Source organism: Condylostylus longicornis, unplaced genomic scaffold, assembly GCF_029603195.1.
Source record: "Condylostylus longicornis isolate FDR11 unplaced genomic scaffold, ASM2960319v2 ptg000107l, whole genome shotgun sequence".
Classification (NCBI taxonomy): Eukaryota; Metazoa; Arthropoda; class Insecta; order Diptera; family Dolichopodidae; genus Condylostylus; species Condylostylus longicornis.
In genome coordinates, this window is record NW_026578075.1 from 810,959 (window position 1) to 832,113 (window position 21,155).

Sequence of the window (21,155 nt, forward strand, 5' to 3'; positions counted from 1 at the left end):
ATTTCGGTTTATTAAGGTTTATTAAGGTTTATTAATAATACCATTAAGGAAAATGTAAGATTATCTTGTAATTTAAAAAGTAGAGTAAAAAATCCAAATGAATCATCTGGTAAAATTAATGATGACCCGAGCCTCAAGTAAGTTTAGAATTTCTTCAATATTTCGAAAATAAATAATTTTATATATTTATACATAACAAAGTGCATCGCGATCAACTTCAGCCGTCCCATCGCCAGTGGTCCAACTGCCAGTAGTCCCACCGCGAGTGGTCCCACTGCTGGCGGTTCCACCACGAACGATCCCACCGCCAGTGGTCCAGCCACCAGTTCCCTCATCATCAGTGCTCTTACCGCTAACAGAAGTTGAAAGCACCGAAAGCCGAATGCGTGGATGGCAGACTTTTTTTCAAGCTATGTTAGATTTGTGTACTAATGTATGTATACTACAGAATAAATATTATTTTAAAGAAACTTGTATTGATATAACATTTTTTTTACAGATTAACGAAGCAGACGAACTAAATCTTAAAATCAAAATAATAGAAATATTATATAATGCGCTGCAAAAATACGAAAACCTTCAGTAGTAATAAATAAACAAAAAGCATAAACAACGAGTTTTATTTTTTTTTAAACTTATTACATTTTTAATTAATCATATTTACAATTAACGTAAAACTTAGTTTAAAACTAGCTTACTAACAGGAAACCGGAAAAAATTTGGAGAGCAATAGACCGCGTGGTAGGCTGAAAAATAAATTACAAGCAATGAGATGGATTCGTAAAAGAATTGGTAAAAGGCGATAAATTAAGCAACATTATGAAAAGACATTGTATTGGAGGTTTGGGAATAATCTTGGATCACTTTTCTAAGCTTTTTTGCTGAGATAACGCCCGTAAGTTAATCCACTATCCTTCAATGAAATTTGTACCAAAATCTATGCGAGTTTTTAGATATCTAAACATATTTGATAAATTTGCAATTTTTTCCTATATTTATCATTTTGACTTGAAATATCTTTCAAAAATTCGATATTGTATCTTTTTTCCTGTAGACCTAAATAGTTCATTTCACCAGGAAAGTTTTTTATGTGAAGCACTTTATAATGGTTAAAGCAAAGCAGTTTTTAAAATAAATAAAATAGTGACACAGATGTCCCTGTACATTGTGTTTTAGTAGTTGTTGACAGTATAGGAGTTTTTAACTAGTTACAGAGCCATCTTGTGTAAGATATTATTTTTAAATATTATTAATATACTATAATTTAAAAATGTATAATGGCAGCACCGAAATATTTCAAAACAAAACGATTTGACAAATCAAAATTATTATTTTGTTTGCTGATTGGAAGCAGAAAAAAGACGCATTTTTATTTTTTAATTATTTTATTGAAATATTCAGATTTATTTGAGACGCATATTTATTTTAGAAATTTAAAAAGCAGTAGTATATATATTTTGTACAGAAATAGTTTTATATTTTGATAAATTTAACTTAAAATGCCAGAGATGAAATTGAGACAATATGTGGGTAAACGTAAAAAATCTACTAATGTAAAACAGGATAAAGACACCAAAACAAGGAAGGATAAGTTAAAAACAATTGTGGAAACTAAAAAGTTTCGAAATCATAATGATGCTGAAGATGATAGCCTGATAATGATTGTAAAAAATAAGACGTTAGACGATAGCATTTGGAAAGATTCTTTTGATCGTTTCATAGATACAAGAAGGTATTATACAATTTTTCAAAATTGCAGCAACTATACAATAAAATAAATCAAAATTCATAATTTCAGTCCATTAAGGAAAAATAATATCATTAAGAAAAATGTAAGATTATCTTACAATTTAGATAGTAGTGTAAATAATTCAAATGAATCATCTGATAAAATTAATGTTGACCCAAATTCAAATACAAAACGAAATCAAAACGATAGCAATTCATTTTTAAATAAGACACCAATTTTTAAAAGGAAATCATTTTTAAAACGATTTGACGATATTATGAATAAGAATAATAGGGGAAATAGGAACAGATTAATTAATCATGTTAAAAAATCAACAATATCTTCAACACCATTAAATAATAAAATGGGCAGACAATGTAATAAAAGACGAAATTTGAGATCAACTAAAACACAATTAAATAAAAATGATTCATTATTTATGCATACGATTTCACCAATTCAAAAAGAAGATTCACCATCACTCCAATATGATGAATTATTACTTAAAACAATTACAAGTAGTGAGAAGAAACGAATTTGGAAAAATGATTTTAGAATAGATTTATCAGAATTAAATAAAAGAAGAAGTAAAGCAAAACGATCTATTTTGAATGTGATAGGAAATGAAGAAGATAAAAACAACGAAAAATCAAATAAAAGGAATATTCAAAAACAAATATCAAATGAAGAAAATCATATTGAAAATTTAGGTGAAATCTCTGTAGATAACTGTGATAAGCTTCTAAGACATTGTGATTTTGATAAGGGTAAGTAAGTTTTATTTTTGTCTATTAATCCTATTATAGTTTTCAAATATAAATTTTCAACTAACAAACTGAAATAAAAGTTTTAAAATTCAGAGTTTGCAGAGGTAAGATGGTTCATAATGAAACCTTGTAAACTTACTATAAATATTATACAAATACCGTATATGCCTCAAATTTTAAAATACATTAATCTTGATTTTGTGCAAAATAATAATAGAACATAAATGTGTAGGGACGGTTTTTATAAGTGTGTAACTTACAATATAAGTAGGTGTAGCTAATAATACAAGAGGTATAGGTCTAGGAATACGATTGTATTATAAGTCTACTTTAATATGTTAACAAGTTTCAAACGAGGGTGATTTATTTTAAGTTTGAAGCAAGGTCTGTGGGAGCTTTAGTTCAAGTTTGTTAAAGAATTTTTGTAATTAAATCATTAAAACCTAGAGATTTTTGAATAAAACTTGATTTATTTCATAAAAATAAGTACATAATGCAGAACTTATCACCATTATACAAATGAAAGCCAAGTGCTCAGCAGCTATCTTGGAAATTTGGACAAATTTTATAAAATTTACAAGTGTCGAAATTTCTTTATAAAATCAATTAATTAATCTACGCGTAATTTATTTAATTTCTATGATTTTTGAATTTTTTATAACATCAGAAATTCTTAGCTCTTTTCATTAATTTTAATTTATTCTAGTAGGTATCAATTCAGGTAGGTTGGAACTAGATATTATAATCATAATTTAATTTATTATCTGTTGCCATTAACAGACGTTGAGTTCTATAATTTATTAATACTGTATTTAAATTTATGATTAAGCCAAATCCAGTAATTAATTTATAAGTTATTTAGATTTAATAACCGTATTATTGCAATGTGAAACTCAATATTTGCAACTGAGTCTTGAAATACGAAATTTTATGATTACAATAGTTTCCAAAAAATAACACTAGAGTATTTTGTAAAATTTTGACTTTTATGTTTATTTTCTTTTTGCGCTATCTAATGGTAAAATTTTTAACTAAATTCCTTATGCATGCGTACCCATGGTTGTCAATGTTTTAAGGGAGAAACTTCAAAAGTTTTCACTTCAAAAATCTTATAATCGCTTGGTGGAATTTTATGAAATTTTCGTTTCTCAAAATCCTGAAAGGATTTTAAATTAACTACAAAGTGTACACATTATCTTTATATAAAATACAAAAATAACAAAATGGCATCATTATGTGGACGAGTTTTAAGTGGATTATCTAGAAAAAATGTTACATCATACACTGCTATTAGAACCTGCAAAATGATGAACGACCCCATTGAACATGCAACTGGCATTGAAAAACGTGAACTTTTGGCAAAACAAGCTGGTAATGATAATCCATTTGATATGAAGGTATTCAAAAGGGGTGCTGGTTCCAAAGACAGTCCAAATTTAATTCCATCAGCTTTTGATGCACGTTTGGTTGGATGTATATGTGAAGAGGATCAAACATATGTACAGTGGATGTGGTTATCTAAAGGAACACCAAAACGCTGTGAATGTGGCCATTGGTTCAAATTAGTTGAAAAGGCACCTGTATAAAAAATATTTTGTTAGTGTTTATTAAATTCAACATTTGTAGAAAATGTCAAGAGTCATAATTATAAAATAAAAACTTAAAACTTGAGAGACGAAATAAATTAAATATTGAAGCGAAAAAGTTGAAATAAAAATATGTAGATTTGTTTTTGGAGCATTTTAATATTCCATAATAAAACTTAGAAAAAAGAAAAATATGCTAAGAAAATAAAGAATTTATATTGAAAATTATTTCAGAGGTTAGTTGAGGTCACAATTACTTTCTCATATATTCTTTTTTTCTTTCTAAATTTTTAAAATTTTATCTATCAATTTGTATATATATAATCTTTGTACATACATATATACACACATAAACGCATGCATAAAATCGCACGTAAGAACAGTATTTCTGTAGGCAACAACCAACATATGTAGGTACTTACATTTCCCTTTAAGAAAAATTGCAAGGGAAGTTTCTTGTGCATTTAGCTAGCTTTGTTGATACACATATGTATGTAGGTATATATGTGACTATAACCATATCTACAAAGATAATTCAAATTTTCGATAAGAGCAATAGTTTACCATATATATGGGTAGGTAATATTGATACTTGTTAATGCACATAATTGAAATCTAAACTTGATAGACCCTACGGAAAATGATCTAAATTCTGTATATATATTTTGATCACCCTCTATTTAAACATATTATAATACCTACATTCGAATTAAGAGGATAACAGAATTAATTTAACATATGTACTAACTATTTGCACATGATGTGTAGATCCTAAAATAATTAAAATTTGAAATAATTAAATCATTTTTTATTTTCAGCAACAAAAAAAGTTAACAATAATTTACCTAATAAATCTAAACCCAATTCTTATAAATGTACGAATAAATCAGTAACAAATTTGAATGGTGTCCAAATTTCATTAATTAGCCTGAACGACACAGAGGAAAATGTAGAAAAATCTCTAAGGTCTTTAAATGAAAGTGCAAATGCTACCGCTAGAAAAGAAGTAGAATTTGTTTTAGAAAAATCCTTAACTAAAATAGGAAAAACTGTATGGGAATTTGAAGATCATTGCAATAATCTATCTATTTTAGAAGACTTAAACTCAGACCAAAATAATGAATTAATAAGCCAAAGTTTACAAATAATTGAACATACTTATAATTCAATTTTAGAAAATGCTGAAATACCGACAGCAGATATTTGTGAAAAATTCAATAGTATAGAAAAAAGTTTAGATAACTTAATATCCAACAGTCAAAATAGCAATTCACAATTAAATTCAATACAAACTACTGAGGAAAACCTATCTAATCCTGATAAAGTCGTAAACTCATTCGATAATTTTAAAATTTCAGATGATATTGCAATTGATAAGAATTCAAATACTGAATCAAATAAAAGAAATGTTAACGTTTTTGAAAACAATGTATTTATAAATAAGTTGAAATTTTTACAAAATTGCCTTGCAATTAATAATGAAGTAAGAAGAAGAAGTCTTCCTGTAGAGAAAATAAAAAATGTGAATGGGCTAGCTCGAAGTAATTCAACTAATACAATTAGGAATGCTAATTTTATTGGAGAAAGCTCAAATTTTTTAAAAGGAAGTGAAAATATGGAAAAAAACTCTACAAAAGATTCTGTTACTCAATATAATAGAAGTTTGCCTACTCCGTTGACAAATAATTTTCTTCCATTGAGAAAATCTTTAATTTGCTCTGCAACTTTTTTTAATAGTAATGAAATTGCTTCAACAGGAAGCTCATATGAAAATAGTGCACGAGACTCAACATCGGCTTGTGTGAATGTAAATAAATCAAATGAAGTTCCAGGCGATCCTGGCCCAACATCTGATGTCATAATGAGTGTTGCTGATAATATTTCGGAAGATCAGCAGGTAGAAAAATTTGCGAATGAAATTGAGTTACATTTGATGCCATCAAAAAGTATAACGAATTTAAATTCAAATCATGAATGTAATAGACCTGTAATAATTCAGAACATTCAAATCGTACCCCCTCAAATAACTTCGTCCACCTCTGCAAATGTGAGTGCAACAGAAAACTCTTATGACACAAAGTATGACGAAAGAAGAATTGAAACGAGGCGACATAATTCCAATAAAAAGCGGAATATATCAAAATTCGATAATGAAATGTTAAATTCTCTGCCAGATGATAAAGGTGTGGAAAATATTTCGATAGATGACAAAAATATATCCAAACTTTCAGCTTCTACAAGTAGCATTAACAGATCTTTAAAAACAAAGAAAAAACAATCGTCAGTTTCAAATAAAAAATTATTACGATCGCGCTCATTGAATGTTGAAAAAATTAAGAAAAGCTGTGTCAAAAGAACGACTAGCAATATTGCAGAGCTCTATTCTAATAAACGAAAATCTCAATATAATGTGCAAATTCAAGGCGAAAATAAAAAATTAGTTTTAGACGATACAAACCATAAGAAATTATTTAATTCAAAAAATTTAGATGATAGAAAATTGGGAACTCAAAATGAAGGACGTAAAAATTCAAAATTTATTGGACCAGCCCAAAACAATGAAAAGTCTGATGTAAACGAAAAACGCGCTCCAAGACAAAAATTTTCTTTAAAAAATAATGCAAAAATGAATCAAAAATCTGATCTTATACAATCGAAAGAAAGAAGTTCAATAATGGATATAGTTTCGGAACCGGAAGAAGAATCCAAAAACCAATCTCTCGGGGAGACATCGTTCAATATTGTGGAAAATGTAGCACAAAGCGGAAAAATCCAAATTGTGGTGGGAGATGAAAAATTACAAAATTCAGATGAAAGCTTTTGTAAGCCGGAATCGAAAATTCGAAATAAGGAAAAGAATACAAAAACAATTGAGACAGCGCCACCTAATGAAGCACAACACCAAAATCAAAAACCAACACCAAATCAAGAAGAAGAAAGTTCAATAATTGATTTGACCACAGAATGCAACGCAAAAATAACGAATTCAAAAAATTCTCTTAACAACTTAAATCAAAATAGAAAATCTTTTGGAAAAAATGTCCGAATGACAAGATTAAGAGCCCGTTCATTAAAAAATCATAATATGAGAAGAAAATCTATTTGTAGAACCCCACGTATTTCAAAAGTCGGAAATAACAGTCGAAAAACCTTTAGTCTTATAGAAAATCAAAAAGAAAATAACTTACAACCTTTAGATAAGATGAACAATCCAATATCAGCCAATTTGCATAATTTAGATAAAAGTTTATCTAATGTAAAATCACAAAACAAAAAGAAGATAAAACCTTCAGAAGTAGATAAAAATGAAAAGAGATCTAATATTCATGAAAGGCGAAATTCAAGGCAGAAAAAATATTCTATTGGAAATACTAACCAAGAAACGGGTTCACAAAAAAATTTGAATAATGAATCTATGAACATATCAGATCAAAATAGGAAGTCATTGAGAAAAAATATTCGGACAACAAGATTAAAATTACGTTCTTTAAAAGTTGATAATTCGAAAGAAGAGTCTCCCAGCAAACCGGCGTGCGACACCTCAAAATTTAAGACTAATAAAATTAAAACTAAAAATTATGTAGAAATCACAAAAGTACAAAATGTTTCAGATGAATTAATAGCAGAAAAATTAAATGAAAATCGAGAAAAATCCATGCATTATAATGAAACAATTGTTTATGTTAGTCCTGAAGTTCTTCAATATCGCAAAGTAAGACATAGAAGTTTAAAATTACGAAAATGTTTAGCTAATTCAAAAGTCCGATCCTTAGACAAAGTGAAAAGGTCAGATATTCAAAGGTCAATTACTTCTGAAACGAAATTAAAAAATAATCCAAAAGATACTCCTAGAAAACTTCTCAAAAGAAAACAAAACAAAATTGCTTTAAAAAGAGACAAGAAAATTGAATGTATTACAACATCAAGAAATTCAATTGAAAAAAATTCTGCCGATGAAAAACAATTATCAGATTTCTTGGAGATATCCAAAGAAAGAGAAGAAAATAAAAAATTTCCAACGCTTAGAAAATGTAAAGTTTCAATTAAAAAAGAAAAATATAAGCAAAACAGTGTAATAAAAAATTCGTTACACTCAAACTATGAACCATTAAATAATAATATTTTACAGACTTCTGATATGAAAAGAATATCCGAAACAATAACTCAACGCGAATCAATAAAACAGAAAAATTCTTCACAAATCAATAATAAACCATCACAATTATTTATATTAGGAAATTCAGAAGAATTTATTGAAATGGATTCTAATAAAAATTCAGAAATTCAAGTTAATAAATCATTAAATGTAGAAGATTCTAAATGTATTTCAGTTACTAATTCTAATAATACAGTACAATTGAATTTAACTAAAGATGATTCAGTTGTAGATATAGCATTTGATCGTGATGAATTTATAAAAAATATTGAAAATTATGAAATAAAAACATTTTCACGTCCACCCACATTGGGATTACGGCATCAGTCATTACCAAAACGTGGTACACTAGTTAATTTAACAAATCATGTAACCCATAGAAGTTTAATTAATGATAAAAAATCAAATCATAATTCTATACATAAAAAATCTTTAATATATCAAACATTATATGAAGAAGTTGACATGACCAATGATATATCAAATCATAACGGTGATAATGAACGTACAATAAACGACTCTAAGGTTCAAATTATACTACCACCTGGTAAATGGAGAAGAAGTTTATGTGCATGGAAAAAAAATTCAATATCATTATCAGGTATGTACGTAAGGTTTTCTCAGATTTATTAATTTTTTACAAATACATTTTAAAACGAAAATTCTAATTATGCATATTGCCAAATTCGTAATATCCTTCATTTTTAAAACAAAAAAGTAAAGTAATCTATTTCCGAAAAGTAATCTATTTCATTTTATCCTTGAATTAAAGTTTATACATATCTATTTTTGCTTTAACTCTGAAATTTCAATTTTTTAATTGAAGATAATGAAGGTATTGTTATAAACCTGAATTTGATAATTTTCGAATTTCGATAATTGTCGAATTTTTGTGAGAAAAAAATCTTACATATGTTTTTGAAATTAATTTCAATTTGACAATAGTAAATTTAATTTATATAAAATTTTATTTATTATTTATTTAAACAATTTAATTTTTACTAAAACATTAGTTACAAAAATAACAAAAATATAAAAAAATAATAAAAAAAAAATACGTTTACATAGGTAAAGGAAATTCTAATGAAAGAGAAAAGATCGAATTGAAGGAGCATCAATTTCAAATGAGCAAAAATGTGGAAATTTTAAATAAAAAAAACAATAATTCAAAAGTTTTAGCTCAAAATCAAACTTTATCATTAGATGCATCCAAATCGATTAACTTAACGACAGAAATTAATGAAACAACATTAAGAAATTCGTCTATCGTAAGTAGAATTTAATTATAATAAAGAATTTTTTAATTAAATATCAAATTTTATAATTTTAAATTTTTGTTCTTTTCGGTTAATTAATCTGAATGTAATCTATCAAAGAGAGGAAATAAAATCAATAATTTCAATGTATCACAAGGGCATCAATTACCTATTTTAAGAAAAAGTAAGTCAAATTTATTTTTTTTTTGTAAATTTTGTTATTGTATTTTATTGTAAAATATAAAATAATTTGTTTCGTTTTTTTTATATATATATGAACTATGTATTTATCGCCCGTATTATTGAAATTATTTTTCCAATATAATCAATTGAAATTCTTTAATTCATTTATAACAATTTTTTAATTTTAATATCTTAATAATACCAGCATTATATAAAAATATATTATGTATAACCTTCCAATTAGATATTGTACTTTAAAAATACATTTTGTAAGATTATGCGTTTTTTGCCGGATTTTGTTTTCTTTTAGATTTTCAAAATATAATTTTAATGGGATGGGATGAAGAAAATGTTTTTATATATGTAGATTGTTTAAATATTAGGGTGATATATTTGATCATTGACTGAAATTTCTTGTTAATATAAATTAGGTTTAAAAAATCGAATTCAATTTAAAGATATCGCTTTTATAATTAATTGTATACATATTATAAAAGTGATATTGTAAAATATAAGTTGAAATATGTAATATTTAAAAATAATGCAATATTTTATTACCAGTTCATTTCAGTTATTATAATTAAAAATATTTTCTATAATATTTTACAAGATATTTGTATGATTAAGTTTATTCTTCAATTTTTATGTCTAAAATTACAAGGATTTTTTTTTTAAATTTTAATTGATGTTATTGCAAAATAGAGCTTGAATTAATTTTTTAATCATTCGTTTTGCTTCATTCCGAATGATTGTCCAATTAAGTTCCTTTATAGTTACCATTAAAATTCTAATTTTCTTATTGAAGTTATCATGAGAAATTCTACTAATAATGACAAATTTACCATGATCTGATTTTATTATATATATTTATGTAAGAATTAAAAGGTTAAAATTTCAATATTAAAGGTCAAAATATAAAAAGTCGTCTTATATATGCAAATAATTCTAAAATAGAAAAATTTTCCCATTGCAATCTTTAATGACAATATATGTATATATATTTTTTTTTTAAAAAAGTTTTAAATATATCTAACAATATCCATAAAATAAAATAATATAAATCACTATTGAAATTAGATAAAAGCAAGACAAAAAAAAAAAATAAAGAAGATTCATATAAAATAAATTTTTAACTTAAATTTCTTTAAAATGGTATTACGGTGATATTGTAAACTGCTTGACTTCCTTCTTATTCTTTTTGGTATTATTTTTTCTACTGCTAAATCTCTTCTAGATATTTTTATCCTCCCACTCTTTCGCAAGAATAAATTGTCTTCCCTTTTAAATTCTAATACTTATTTTGATTTTTATATTATAACAAAAAAAAAAAACAACGATCTTATTTGAACTCATGGTCTTTGTGTTTTTTTTTTGGTGTAACATCTATTCTTGTATAAAATATGGAGAAAAAGAAAGTAAGAAAAAAAATCTATTTTTTTTTTTGCTAATTCTAAAATAACATAAGAGTTTTTACTTACGTGAATATACATATATATATATATATATATATATATACATGTATGTATATATATTTTGAAATCATTAATTTTACTCTGATGTAGATTCAAAAAAGAATCAAAGAACAGAAATAGAGCTGATACTAAAGATTCTTCTTATTCGTTTTTATATAACAAAATCAAATTCTAATAAGAGAAGCGAAAAAATACAAAAAAAAAAAAATTATAAAATAAAATAAAAATTTAGAAAAAGAAATCACGCTGCAAATGATGACGATCAGAAATTATTCGAATAAAAATCCAAAAAAAAAAAAAATAATAAAAAACTAGAAAATAAAATAGATCACGTAAAACGAGAAAATAAAAGAGAAAAATTGGAAAATATACCAACAGGTATGACTTAAAACGTGGAAGTTAGCGTATCTTTAAAGAAACAAAAAAAAAAAAATAAATAAAAAGGGTAAAATAAATCAATGGTACAAAAAAAAAAATGAACTTTACATTTAAGCACATACACATCCGTGCACATAAAATACATATATATATATATATAATGCTAGAATATACATCATACATAGGATTGTATCTGAAAATACGAATACAAAAATTGTGTTAGGATCAGAAAATTGAACATCATTTTAATCAAATAGAGTTACCAATTGTATAGATTCTAAAAATTAGCGTTATTTACTAAACAATGATTTTTTAATATTGAAAATTTTAATGTTCTTTTAAGATTTAAGATCTTAAATTTTTTAAATTTTGTAGTCTATGTATTCTGTTTTTTGATAGTTGTACAAAAAAAATCTTCTAATAGAACGACATAATCAATCGGAGCGGTACGTTTTTCAACCTTATTTTCATTTGCATTTATAATGTTATCGAAAAAATGTTTATACATGTGAATAAATGACGTATTGCCCTTCTTATTTGTTAACTTTTTTTGTGTTACCTCAATTTATTTTTGTATATTTAATGATCTACGCCAAACTAATAAAATGCGTTCGATTTTTGCATTATTCGTCTTAAAGGTATCATAAATTCTTAATTCTCGTTAATTTTTATTATATTATTTTTCTAGGTTAGTATCTTCTTTCTTAATAAATTTATAAGCACACTTTATTTAAACAACTCACATTTTAATTACTTAACTTTCTAAAAATTTTAATATTTTTCGAATAATTTTGAGATGAAATTTTAGAGGTACACTATAATTTTCTAATGTTTGTACGTTTTTTTCCAAATTATTATTAAAAATTTTCTTAAAATTATTTCTCTAATCGTGAGAATTCGGTGCTCATATATTGTTATTTAAAACTATATAGCCATCTGTTATCCTATTGTTGAAATAAAATTATGAATAATTATAATTAAAATATTTAAATAAAAAATTGACCTCAAATTTATTTACGTATATGTATACTTTTGTATATGCAAAATTCTCATTAAATTGTTATCAAAAACATTATTTTGCCAAAGTTGTTGTAGCCGATCGAGGCATACATCTGTTCTTTATTATCAGATTTCAACTTAAATACCTATTTTACCTAATATAATTACTTTTGCTCAACTCCTGATTGAATGATTCTTGCTTCTTGATCGGTTAGTTGGTCGACAAATATGATGTACCCCAATTAGTAAAAATGTGCTGCAAGCCTCTACTTTTATAACAAAACAAAATTTTTAAGAGAAAAATTTTATCAGAATTATCAGGAAAATCAGATAATCATCTAATTTATCAGAAAAATTTTGAGAAATTTTTGAACACTATGGTAACTTTAACAGTTAGCAAAATAAAGAAAAAAAAAACTTAAGAATAAAATAAAAAAAAAGAAATAATGATGATGGTCTTAGTTTGAAATTGGAAAAAAAATGACTTTTGTGATTTTTTCTCATTTTTTTTTTCTTGTTTTCTGGCTTCATTCGCCCTTTTACAAAAAAAAAAAAACCGAAGAAGTATTCGATTCTTGAAGTAAAAAATTAAATTTAATCGAAGGAACAAAATAAGAATAATAAGAAGAAAAAATTGAACTTACGAACGTTAAGAAAATAATTTTGTAGGTATACAGAAAATGATCTTGAATTTTGTTGTATGTACCCGTACCTTTAAAAACCTAAATGTTTGAATGTATATTCGTATTTTATATATGTTAAGTTTATTCATGTCTCTAGTACTTATAAAATACACTTAACATGCTCCTATTTTAGATTTAGTTTGTTTTCATCATATAAACACATACACATTTTATATACATTTTATATACATACATATACATTTTGTGTACATATATATAAATTCACCTTTATTAATGTCAGTGTATATTTTAGTTCATCTATAAAGCAGGTGAGATTTAAATTCATTTAAGAAAAAAATAAATGTTCAAAGAAGGAAGATAGTTAAAAAAAAAATAAGTACATACATTAATTGTATATGTATATGGAATGGTGTATGTAAATTGTAATATGCACAAGTATGTATGTATGTATAAATGTGTGTATATTCAATTTATATAAAAAAAAAAATAAAATAAGGAAGACAAGAAAGATTCTTTAAAGAAAATATGTAAAAATAAAGAATTACAAAAAAAAAAAAATGTAATGAAAGGAAGTTAGAGAAAGATGGCTTGCTAAAATGATGATGTATTTTAAGTTTATAATGGTTTTTTTTTTTTTTTTACCATTTAACATTTTATATAAGTAACTATTATTGCTATTATTTTTGTTACTATAGCTCTTGTAGCTAGCGTTACTTTTATATTTTTTTTTTTCGAAATATTATTTATATCTTCATCTAAACTTATACTTATATTTGATATTGTTATACAAGTATGTATATATATATATGCAATATTATAATATATTTCTTTGTAATAAATAGAATTAATGTCGGATTAATATTGTTTGAAGTTGATGGTGATGATGATTTTTTGTCAGAATATTTATATATGTAATTAGAATTTTTTTTTTTTGTATTTTTTCTTATTTCTATTTTATTCTCATCTTCTATATGTTATTTATGTATGTAAGTACTTGTTTTTTTCCCTTTATATATACTTACATACATTTTTCAGAAATTTGGTTTTAATTTCTTTTTTTTTTTCGGTTTTCCTTTTCTAGAATTTCTTTTAATTTGAAAATAATAAAAGCAATGAGTTTTAAAAAACAAAAAAAATTAAAAAATTCGTGAAAAAATGGTAAAACTATGAATCGATAGAATTTTTTTTTTTATAAAATATCTACAAAATATAAATTACAAAAAAAAAAAATTGCCTCTATTTCGTTATTTAATAAAAATTTATAAGTATATACGTTTGTATATATGTATGTAGAAGCTGATCATGATATTCAATAAAATTGTTATGCAAATGTAATTTAAGAATTAGGGGATAGAAAGATCGAGGTAGTTGATAAAATCAGCAAATTTCCATTTTAGTGTCTGATTAAATACTAAAAGGCTAAGTTACTTAAATAATATATTTTTCAATGACCTATAATATACTGGGTTATTGTATGTTGCTCTGGGTCGGACAATACCTAAAAAAACGATGAACTTTTGACTGTTATCCCTCCTCCCTTAACTACTTTATAACTTTATTTTCAAATTTAATGCAATTTTTATTTTAATTTTCAAGAGTGTAGAAATAAATGTATATAATAGAAAAATTTCCAATTTTGATTCTGGATTATTAGAGTTCATGCCTAAAAAAATTTAAATTTAAAATTGCAACAAATGAAAAATAATTACCACATGTATATTCGAAGAGAAGAAAAAAATATTAGATGTTCTATTCATTTAATTGAAAAAAAGAAATGAAGGATTCAATAAAGTAGAATTTAATTAATATTAGACGTGACCATATCTTTTTAAGTATTGTACATTTTATTAATACGTGATGCTGATGCGTTGTTAATTTTTATTAGCAATTAGTCTTCAAATATAATTTTTTTAAAATAATATTTTTTTTTGTATTAAACTCCTAAATTTCTTTTCTCCTAAATTTCATAATATAAATTTTAATATCTGTATACACATGTGTTCTAATTTTCATTAAATAATTCATGTTAATTTTTTGATTTATTAATAATTATAAGAAATGGTTGCTCTCATAATTGTTAGTTGGTTGTTCAACTTTGAAAGACACTTCAAAAACCTACTGTCAATCTTTGTATCAGGTATAAATTATATAAATGTGTTAGAGAAAGTATTACGAATTTAAATAATGTTTTCGAATTCAAGGTTGAAAGCCGAATTCCGAATATTTCAAAAATTATATTTTTTGCATTCGATTTGTATTAAATATAGGTAATAAACTCTTATTATGGCGTTACTCAAATCAATTAAATTATATATTTTTCAATAAAAGCAATTAATAATAACCAACTAAATGCTTCTATAATTAATTCAATTATTTTAGAAATTTTATATTCACAAGCTAGCTGCTCATCAAAATCCAATCAAAAAAAATCATTGAACGTAAATATTTTATCTCTGCAAAATATCAGGTAAGCCGGTATTCGAATCAAATGTGTTTTTTTTTTTTGTTTTAGCCGTTTCCTTTTTAGTAATTACTGAGATCGAATTCAAAATTTTCTAATTTCATCTTATACTTTATTTTCTAACTTCATCTCATACCATCAAAATCAAACATTTTTTTTTTCTAAAATGTTCAACGAAACCAAAGAAAAAAAAAAGACTGTAGAATTTTGCGTTCATTCACCTGCTTATAAAATAATTTCCTTTGGTTTTCTGAAGTCAAAAAAAGAAAAAAAAAATATTTTCATTCTTCTCTTTGCTTGTTGGTACAAAAAAAAAACTGAAATTCTTCTTCTTGCTCTCATGACTTAACACAATACCAAAATGTAATTCTCAGGTAAAATCAAGTCATGCTCAAGCCTACTAACAGAGTAATAGCCAAAGTTTCTTAAGGTGAAGAACGAAAAAAGCAAAAAAAAAAAAAAAAACTAAAAAGAAAAATATAATAATAATAAAATGTGAGGCAAGTAAGCGAGCAGGCAAAAGTAACTAACTATAAGAAAGCAAGAAAGCGAGCAAAGAGCAAAAAACAAAAAAAATTAAAAATGGCTTAAAACAAAAACATTTTTTTTTAATTTTTTTCAGTTTTTGCTCTTAATATATTAAACTTGTATAGTATACTGGGTGATTCAGCTGAAATTGCTGTTTTTAAATGTAAGTGCTATGTGAAAGGCTTTAATTTTGGAATATATTAAAAAATATTTTATTTTTTTTTTTTGGAAAACATGTGGTAATGCACTTAATAAAAGTGCATAAGGTGAAATTTGTAGATGAGTCTCGAATAAAGATCTGCATTCTATATAGACTGAAGATTTCTATATATGTAGTTGCTAGTTTGTTGCAAATTCACGTAGACTTTTATATACCAGATGTAATCAACTCATATGACCATAAATTGTTTCTTACAGAATACCTACATAGAAATTGATATCTTAGGCATAACAGTTACTGTTGTCACAGCATGATTCAGTTCATTGTAGCACAACACCCTTGCGCACATGTATAGTTTCTTTATATTTACATAAACACACACAATATAAATAATATTGTATTTATGTACAAACATACTTACATATACATATTTTTTTTTTTTATTAACTGCCGGTCAATTTACAATTATGTTTTAGAATACTTGTTGTTGTTGAGTTTGAATTCAAACGTTAATTCAAAAAAAAAGAACCAGAGAAGAAAAATAAAAAAAAAAAAGTTATTTTCTTACTTTTTGGTACCTTTTTGGTTATGGTACGTTATGCTTTTATTATTATTATATATGGTGGTAAAAGGTGAGAAAAGTCAATTTTTTTTTTCTGTATTTTGCGCTCAACTCTTTACATTTCTTTTCTCTTTTTCTTTTTATTTTTAATTTGTTTTATTAGTTTAATTTCAAAGAAAATGTTCTCTATCTATTCTTTTATATGACGGTTTATATTCTCGTACATATATTATTATTATTTTATATTTTTTTAAAAAAGAGGAAGAAAAAAAAGAATATTATTTTTGAGATAATATACAATTTCATGTATCAAGAAGAGCTTGGAGTTCAAAATCCCGCCATATTCAAACAACAAGCATGTAATATGTTGTTGTATTTATATTTATTATTGTATGTGCTTGTATACGAGTATATATGTATATAATAAAAATTGTATAAGATTTGGCAAAAATAATTCACAAGTGAATATAAGTGAATCAACTTTTTTCTTTGTTTTTTTTTTTTATTTTTGCCTTATTTAAAGTAAAATTTAAAAATAACAATTTTTTTTTTTTGGATTTTTGTGGCCCTATGCATGAACATAGAACAATAGTAATAAAAAAAAAAAGTCACCACCAATTTTTTGTTTTTTGAAAATTAAGTTTCCGTAGATTTTCTTAAAATAATTTTTATTGTTTTTTTCTTTTTTTGCCTAAAAGTTGATTAACCTCTTGTGTACCAATTGTTACCTCGTGTGTACCAATTACAAAATTTAACTAGATTATAATTGCTTTTAATAATTTTTCTTTTAATATATACAACGAAGTAGAGCTAAAAATGAGAAAAATGAAAATTCTTAAATGCTGGTAAACAATTAAATAATTTTGGAAACATTGTTATAAAATGTACTTTTTTAAGATTTCTCATGTTAACGAATTGAGTGTGATTGTTCAGAGTTGATTGTTTCTCTTTGTTCCAAAAAAAGTTTATAGAGCGCAGGAGCTGATATATAATTGTGATTACCGACAATTTTTAATCAATTTTAGTCACACAATATTTAGTAATTTTTGTTTTTAGTACATTATACAAAATAAAATTCAGTCTAAATGAAAATTTTTACGAATACTCGTATTTCAAATATTTTGTGTTTTTTTTTTGTATGATTATTTATGACTTTATTGGTCAGTTTTGATTGTTTGTAAATTGTTTCCCTATATAAATTTGTTATTAAAGAAGAATTATGTGTATTTTTCGTAGTTATATGCAGCTGAACTCTTACGACTTAGGCCAATACGATTTCCAAACTAAATTTCTGTAGATTAAGGCGTATTTCATTTCTCATTTAATTGAATTTGATTTTTTTTTCAATTTTCTTTAAAAAAAAAACAAAAATATTCACATTGAACTGAAAGTTTCATAATTGTTGACATGTTAAACAATGCTGAACAACGTATTCAATTCTTCACGTTTATAGCTACTACATATACCTGTTGAACGTATAATAACCTAGTGGGTTAATTCTGAATTTGTGTTGTTATTTAAAAAAAAAAAAATTTTTTTCTTAATTTTCGGGTTAAAATTAATGATGATTTCTATGTTATATTGTGTATTAAATTACCTATCTTACCTTATTTCACCTCACTTTAATTTTTGTTTTTTATTCCAACCCATATACATACTGTTTTAATTTGTTTTTTCTTCTCATTTTTTTTTCTACTTCTATAATATTTTTTTTTGTAATTTTGATGTAATTGAACCACTGTTTGTTGCTGCTGATGAAGAAGAGATTCTGATTAAAGAATTTCTTAAAAAATGTTAGAAAAATTTAAAGTTATAATTTTTTTTTTGTGTTCGTGTTTGGAGAAACTTGTTTCATTATAATGATATTAGAAAATCATAAAATGAAAGAAAACAAAAAATCATAGGTCATAGTACTATGGGTTAAAAAAACCAAAAAAAAAAAATCATAGTTATACGAGTATTCATAAAAGAAAATTAATTATGACTAATTTAATTAAGGAAATCGTTATTATTGTATATAAATTGTTACTTGCGTATAGTTCATTACTATGACTTTCTACATATGGCAAAATATTTATTTAAATAAATTCTTAATATTTTGGGGATTTCAGTTTTTTCATTCATTATAGAAGAGAAAAATACTTAAATAAAATTTATTAATTTGATTATAATATTCAAGAATATATGAAAAAAAAAAGTCTTCGCATTAAATTTTGAAATTAGTTTTTGTTTTTTTTGAAAGATTTGAATTAAATTACGGCCACTTATTCTACTTCCGAAGAAACCAGATTATTGTAAAATGAAATAAATGTTTATGTATGTTTAATGAACCTACTATAAGAGATGTCAACTAATAGATTTTTTTTTTTTTGGGAATTTGAAAAACAAAAGCTATAATTTGCTTTAATTTCTTTTCTTTCCTGTTATTTATAAAAAATTGTATAAACTTGTACGTACATATATGAATATATGTATGTATATTAATTTAATGAAATCGAAATTATGTGATTGAAATATTGTTCGATGTCAAGAACCTGAATTATTTTTGCAATAATCAAGAATTTCTTAAAAATTATTTAACAAATCTAATTGCATTTTCTATCTAATTTCAACCATAAAACTTTTTGATTACTTCAACATATTTATTTTGAAATTTTGTTTTTATATCTTTATTTTACAAGTTTTATATTAATATTTTCTAAGATCTTGTAACCCCTAGAGCTTAGGTCTTCTTTTATGTCTTCCGGTTTACAACTGGGGTGAAGATTTCTTACCATGACTTTTATTGGTCTGGCCTGCTTGTTCTTATAGGTATGCCATTCTAGTCCAGATCCATTCATGGCCCTGGTAAGATTCCTGTAGTCCATTTCGGAATTTACAATAAGCTTAAATTGATTGTTGTTCATCATTTTCACCTTATAATTGATGTCCTTATTTTTTAATGTTGACTCTATTTTATTGTAGTCAACCACATTACTTACGACTACTGGAGGCGGCCTAGAGTTTTTCGTGACATTGCCTCGACTTTTACAATCAGGAACATCCGCTTTCTCAGCGTTGGTCATCACCTGAACCACTTCCGGAGATGATTCCGCTTTTCTTTTTTTACTGGACCTCTTTTGCTTTAGGATCCAATCCGTTTCTCTGGCGAGTTCCTCCTCATCTGTTGAGTAGGCGTCCAAGACTGACCTCACCTGCTTTTCTCGTGGTGCAGCATCTTTTTCTTTATGACTGCCCACATTAGACTTATTGTTTGTAATTTGCGTATGCTTCTTTAGCTTCTCATTTTCAGCCCTCAGTTGAAGAACCTCGCTTTTCAAAGCCACACAGAGCTGTTCCAGTTGGCTAATCCTTTTGTGTATGTTAGCATTCTGATCATCACTTTCTTTGTCTTGAGCTTTACTCATGTTTAAATCCTTATTGGTCTGTGGAGCTTGAATGTTCGGTAGTCCTTCTATATTTCTATTCTTTTGTAAAATCCGCACATCAGATGTATGTAGGTGGTGAACGCCGGGTTTTCGCGTTCCTCCTGAAAAAAAAAAATATTAATATTTATTTTAATACAATATATAAAATTAATTAAATGAAATATATATGTATGGCTCTAGCAATGTTGATAAAAATCATTTAAAATTTTCTTGGAAACATTTCTCGAATTTAGTGATTTTTCTTTTTTAATGAACACGTTTAATTTATATAGTAACAAATCCGACAACGGAAAATCCTTATTATTGTTAAGTAATTTAATGTCAATAACTATGGAATAACAAGTTGGTTATAACGTGTATTCAAAAATTACAGCAGTTTCAATCACCTACTAAGATTGTCTTAATTTTACAAACTGAGAAAAACTATTCTAAATGTGTCTTAGCCGCATTTAATAAAGCAATAAATTTTATAGTTTAAAAAAAAAAAAAGATTTTTGTTATTGTAAATTTTTTTTTATTATAAAAAACTATTTTTGGATTCAAGATTATTACAATCAGTCTGCGAATTAATTAGTGATTTTTTTTTTTTATATTTTTTTAATTTGATTTAATTTGCCTTTATTGTTTTTTACACTGATGATATTACAGAATTTTTGCCTTTTATTTATTTTTCTTTGTTCACAAATTCACAAATATTTTGATTTCTGATTTGTGATTTATTTAAATGTAGAAAAATCCTAATAGTTTTAGTTTCTTCTTAATTAATTATCATTAAAAATTAGAAGTATACTTTATTGTTTTTTGAATAGAAATTTTTTTTCGTTATTTCCATTATAATAGTTTTAA

At 25.0% G+C, this 21,155-nt stretch overlaps 4 protein-coding genes across 4 annotated transcripts in view; all 4 read left to right on the forward strand.

Moving 5' to 3' along the window:
• Positions 1-1,486: 1,486 nt before the first annotated feature.
• Positions 1,487-7,934, forward strand: LOC129614404 (putative uncharacterized protein DDB_G0282133). The gene is made up of 4 exons (XM_055528991.1): positions 1,487-1,732; positions 1,799-2,496; positions 4,901-7,868; positions 7,925-7,934. The coding sequence occupies exons 1-4, from the start codon at positions 1,500-1,502 to the stop codon at positions 7,932-7,934; spliced, it is 3,909 nt and encodes a 1,302-aa protein (XP_055384966.1). The 5' UTR covers positions 1,487-1,499.
• Positions 3,564-4,227, forward strand: LOC129614249 (cytochrome c oxidase subunit 5B, mitochondrial-like). The gene has a single exon (XM_055528739.1). It carries the CDS (start codon positions 3,720-3,722, stop codon positions 4,080-4,082), a length of 363 nt encoding a protein of 120 aa, XP_055384714.1. The 5' UTR covers positions 3,564-3,719; the 3' UTR covers positions 4,083-4,227.
• A 620-nt stretch (positions 7,935-8,554) lies between the features above and the next one.
• Positions 8,555-20,230, forward strand: LOC129614405 (uncharacterized). The gene is made up of 3 exons (XM_055528992.1): positions 8,555-8,839; positions 9,307-9,506; positions 20,174-20,230. Exons 1-3 carry the CDS (start codon positions 8,704-8,706, stop codon positions 20,228-20,230), a joined length of 393 nt encoding a protein of 130 aa, XP_055384967.1. The 5' UTR covers positions 8,555-8,703.
• The window catches only part of LOC129614247 (serine/threonine-protein kinase haspin homolog), a 50,083-nt gene continuing 47,490 nt past the window's right edge, over positions 18,563-21,155 (forward strand). The window contains exon 1 of the mRNA XM_055528738.1: positions 18,563-18,576. The gene's annotated coding sequence lies outside the window, so the exon portion shown is untranslated. The remainder of the gene's footprint in view (positions 18,577-21,155) is intronic.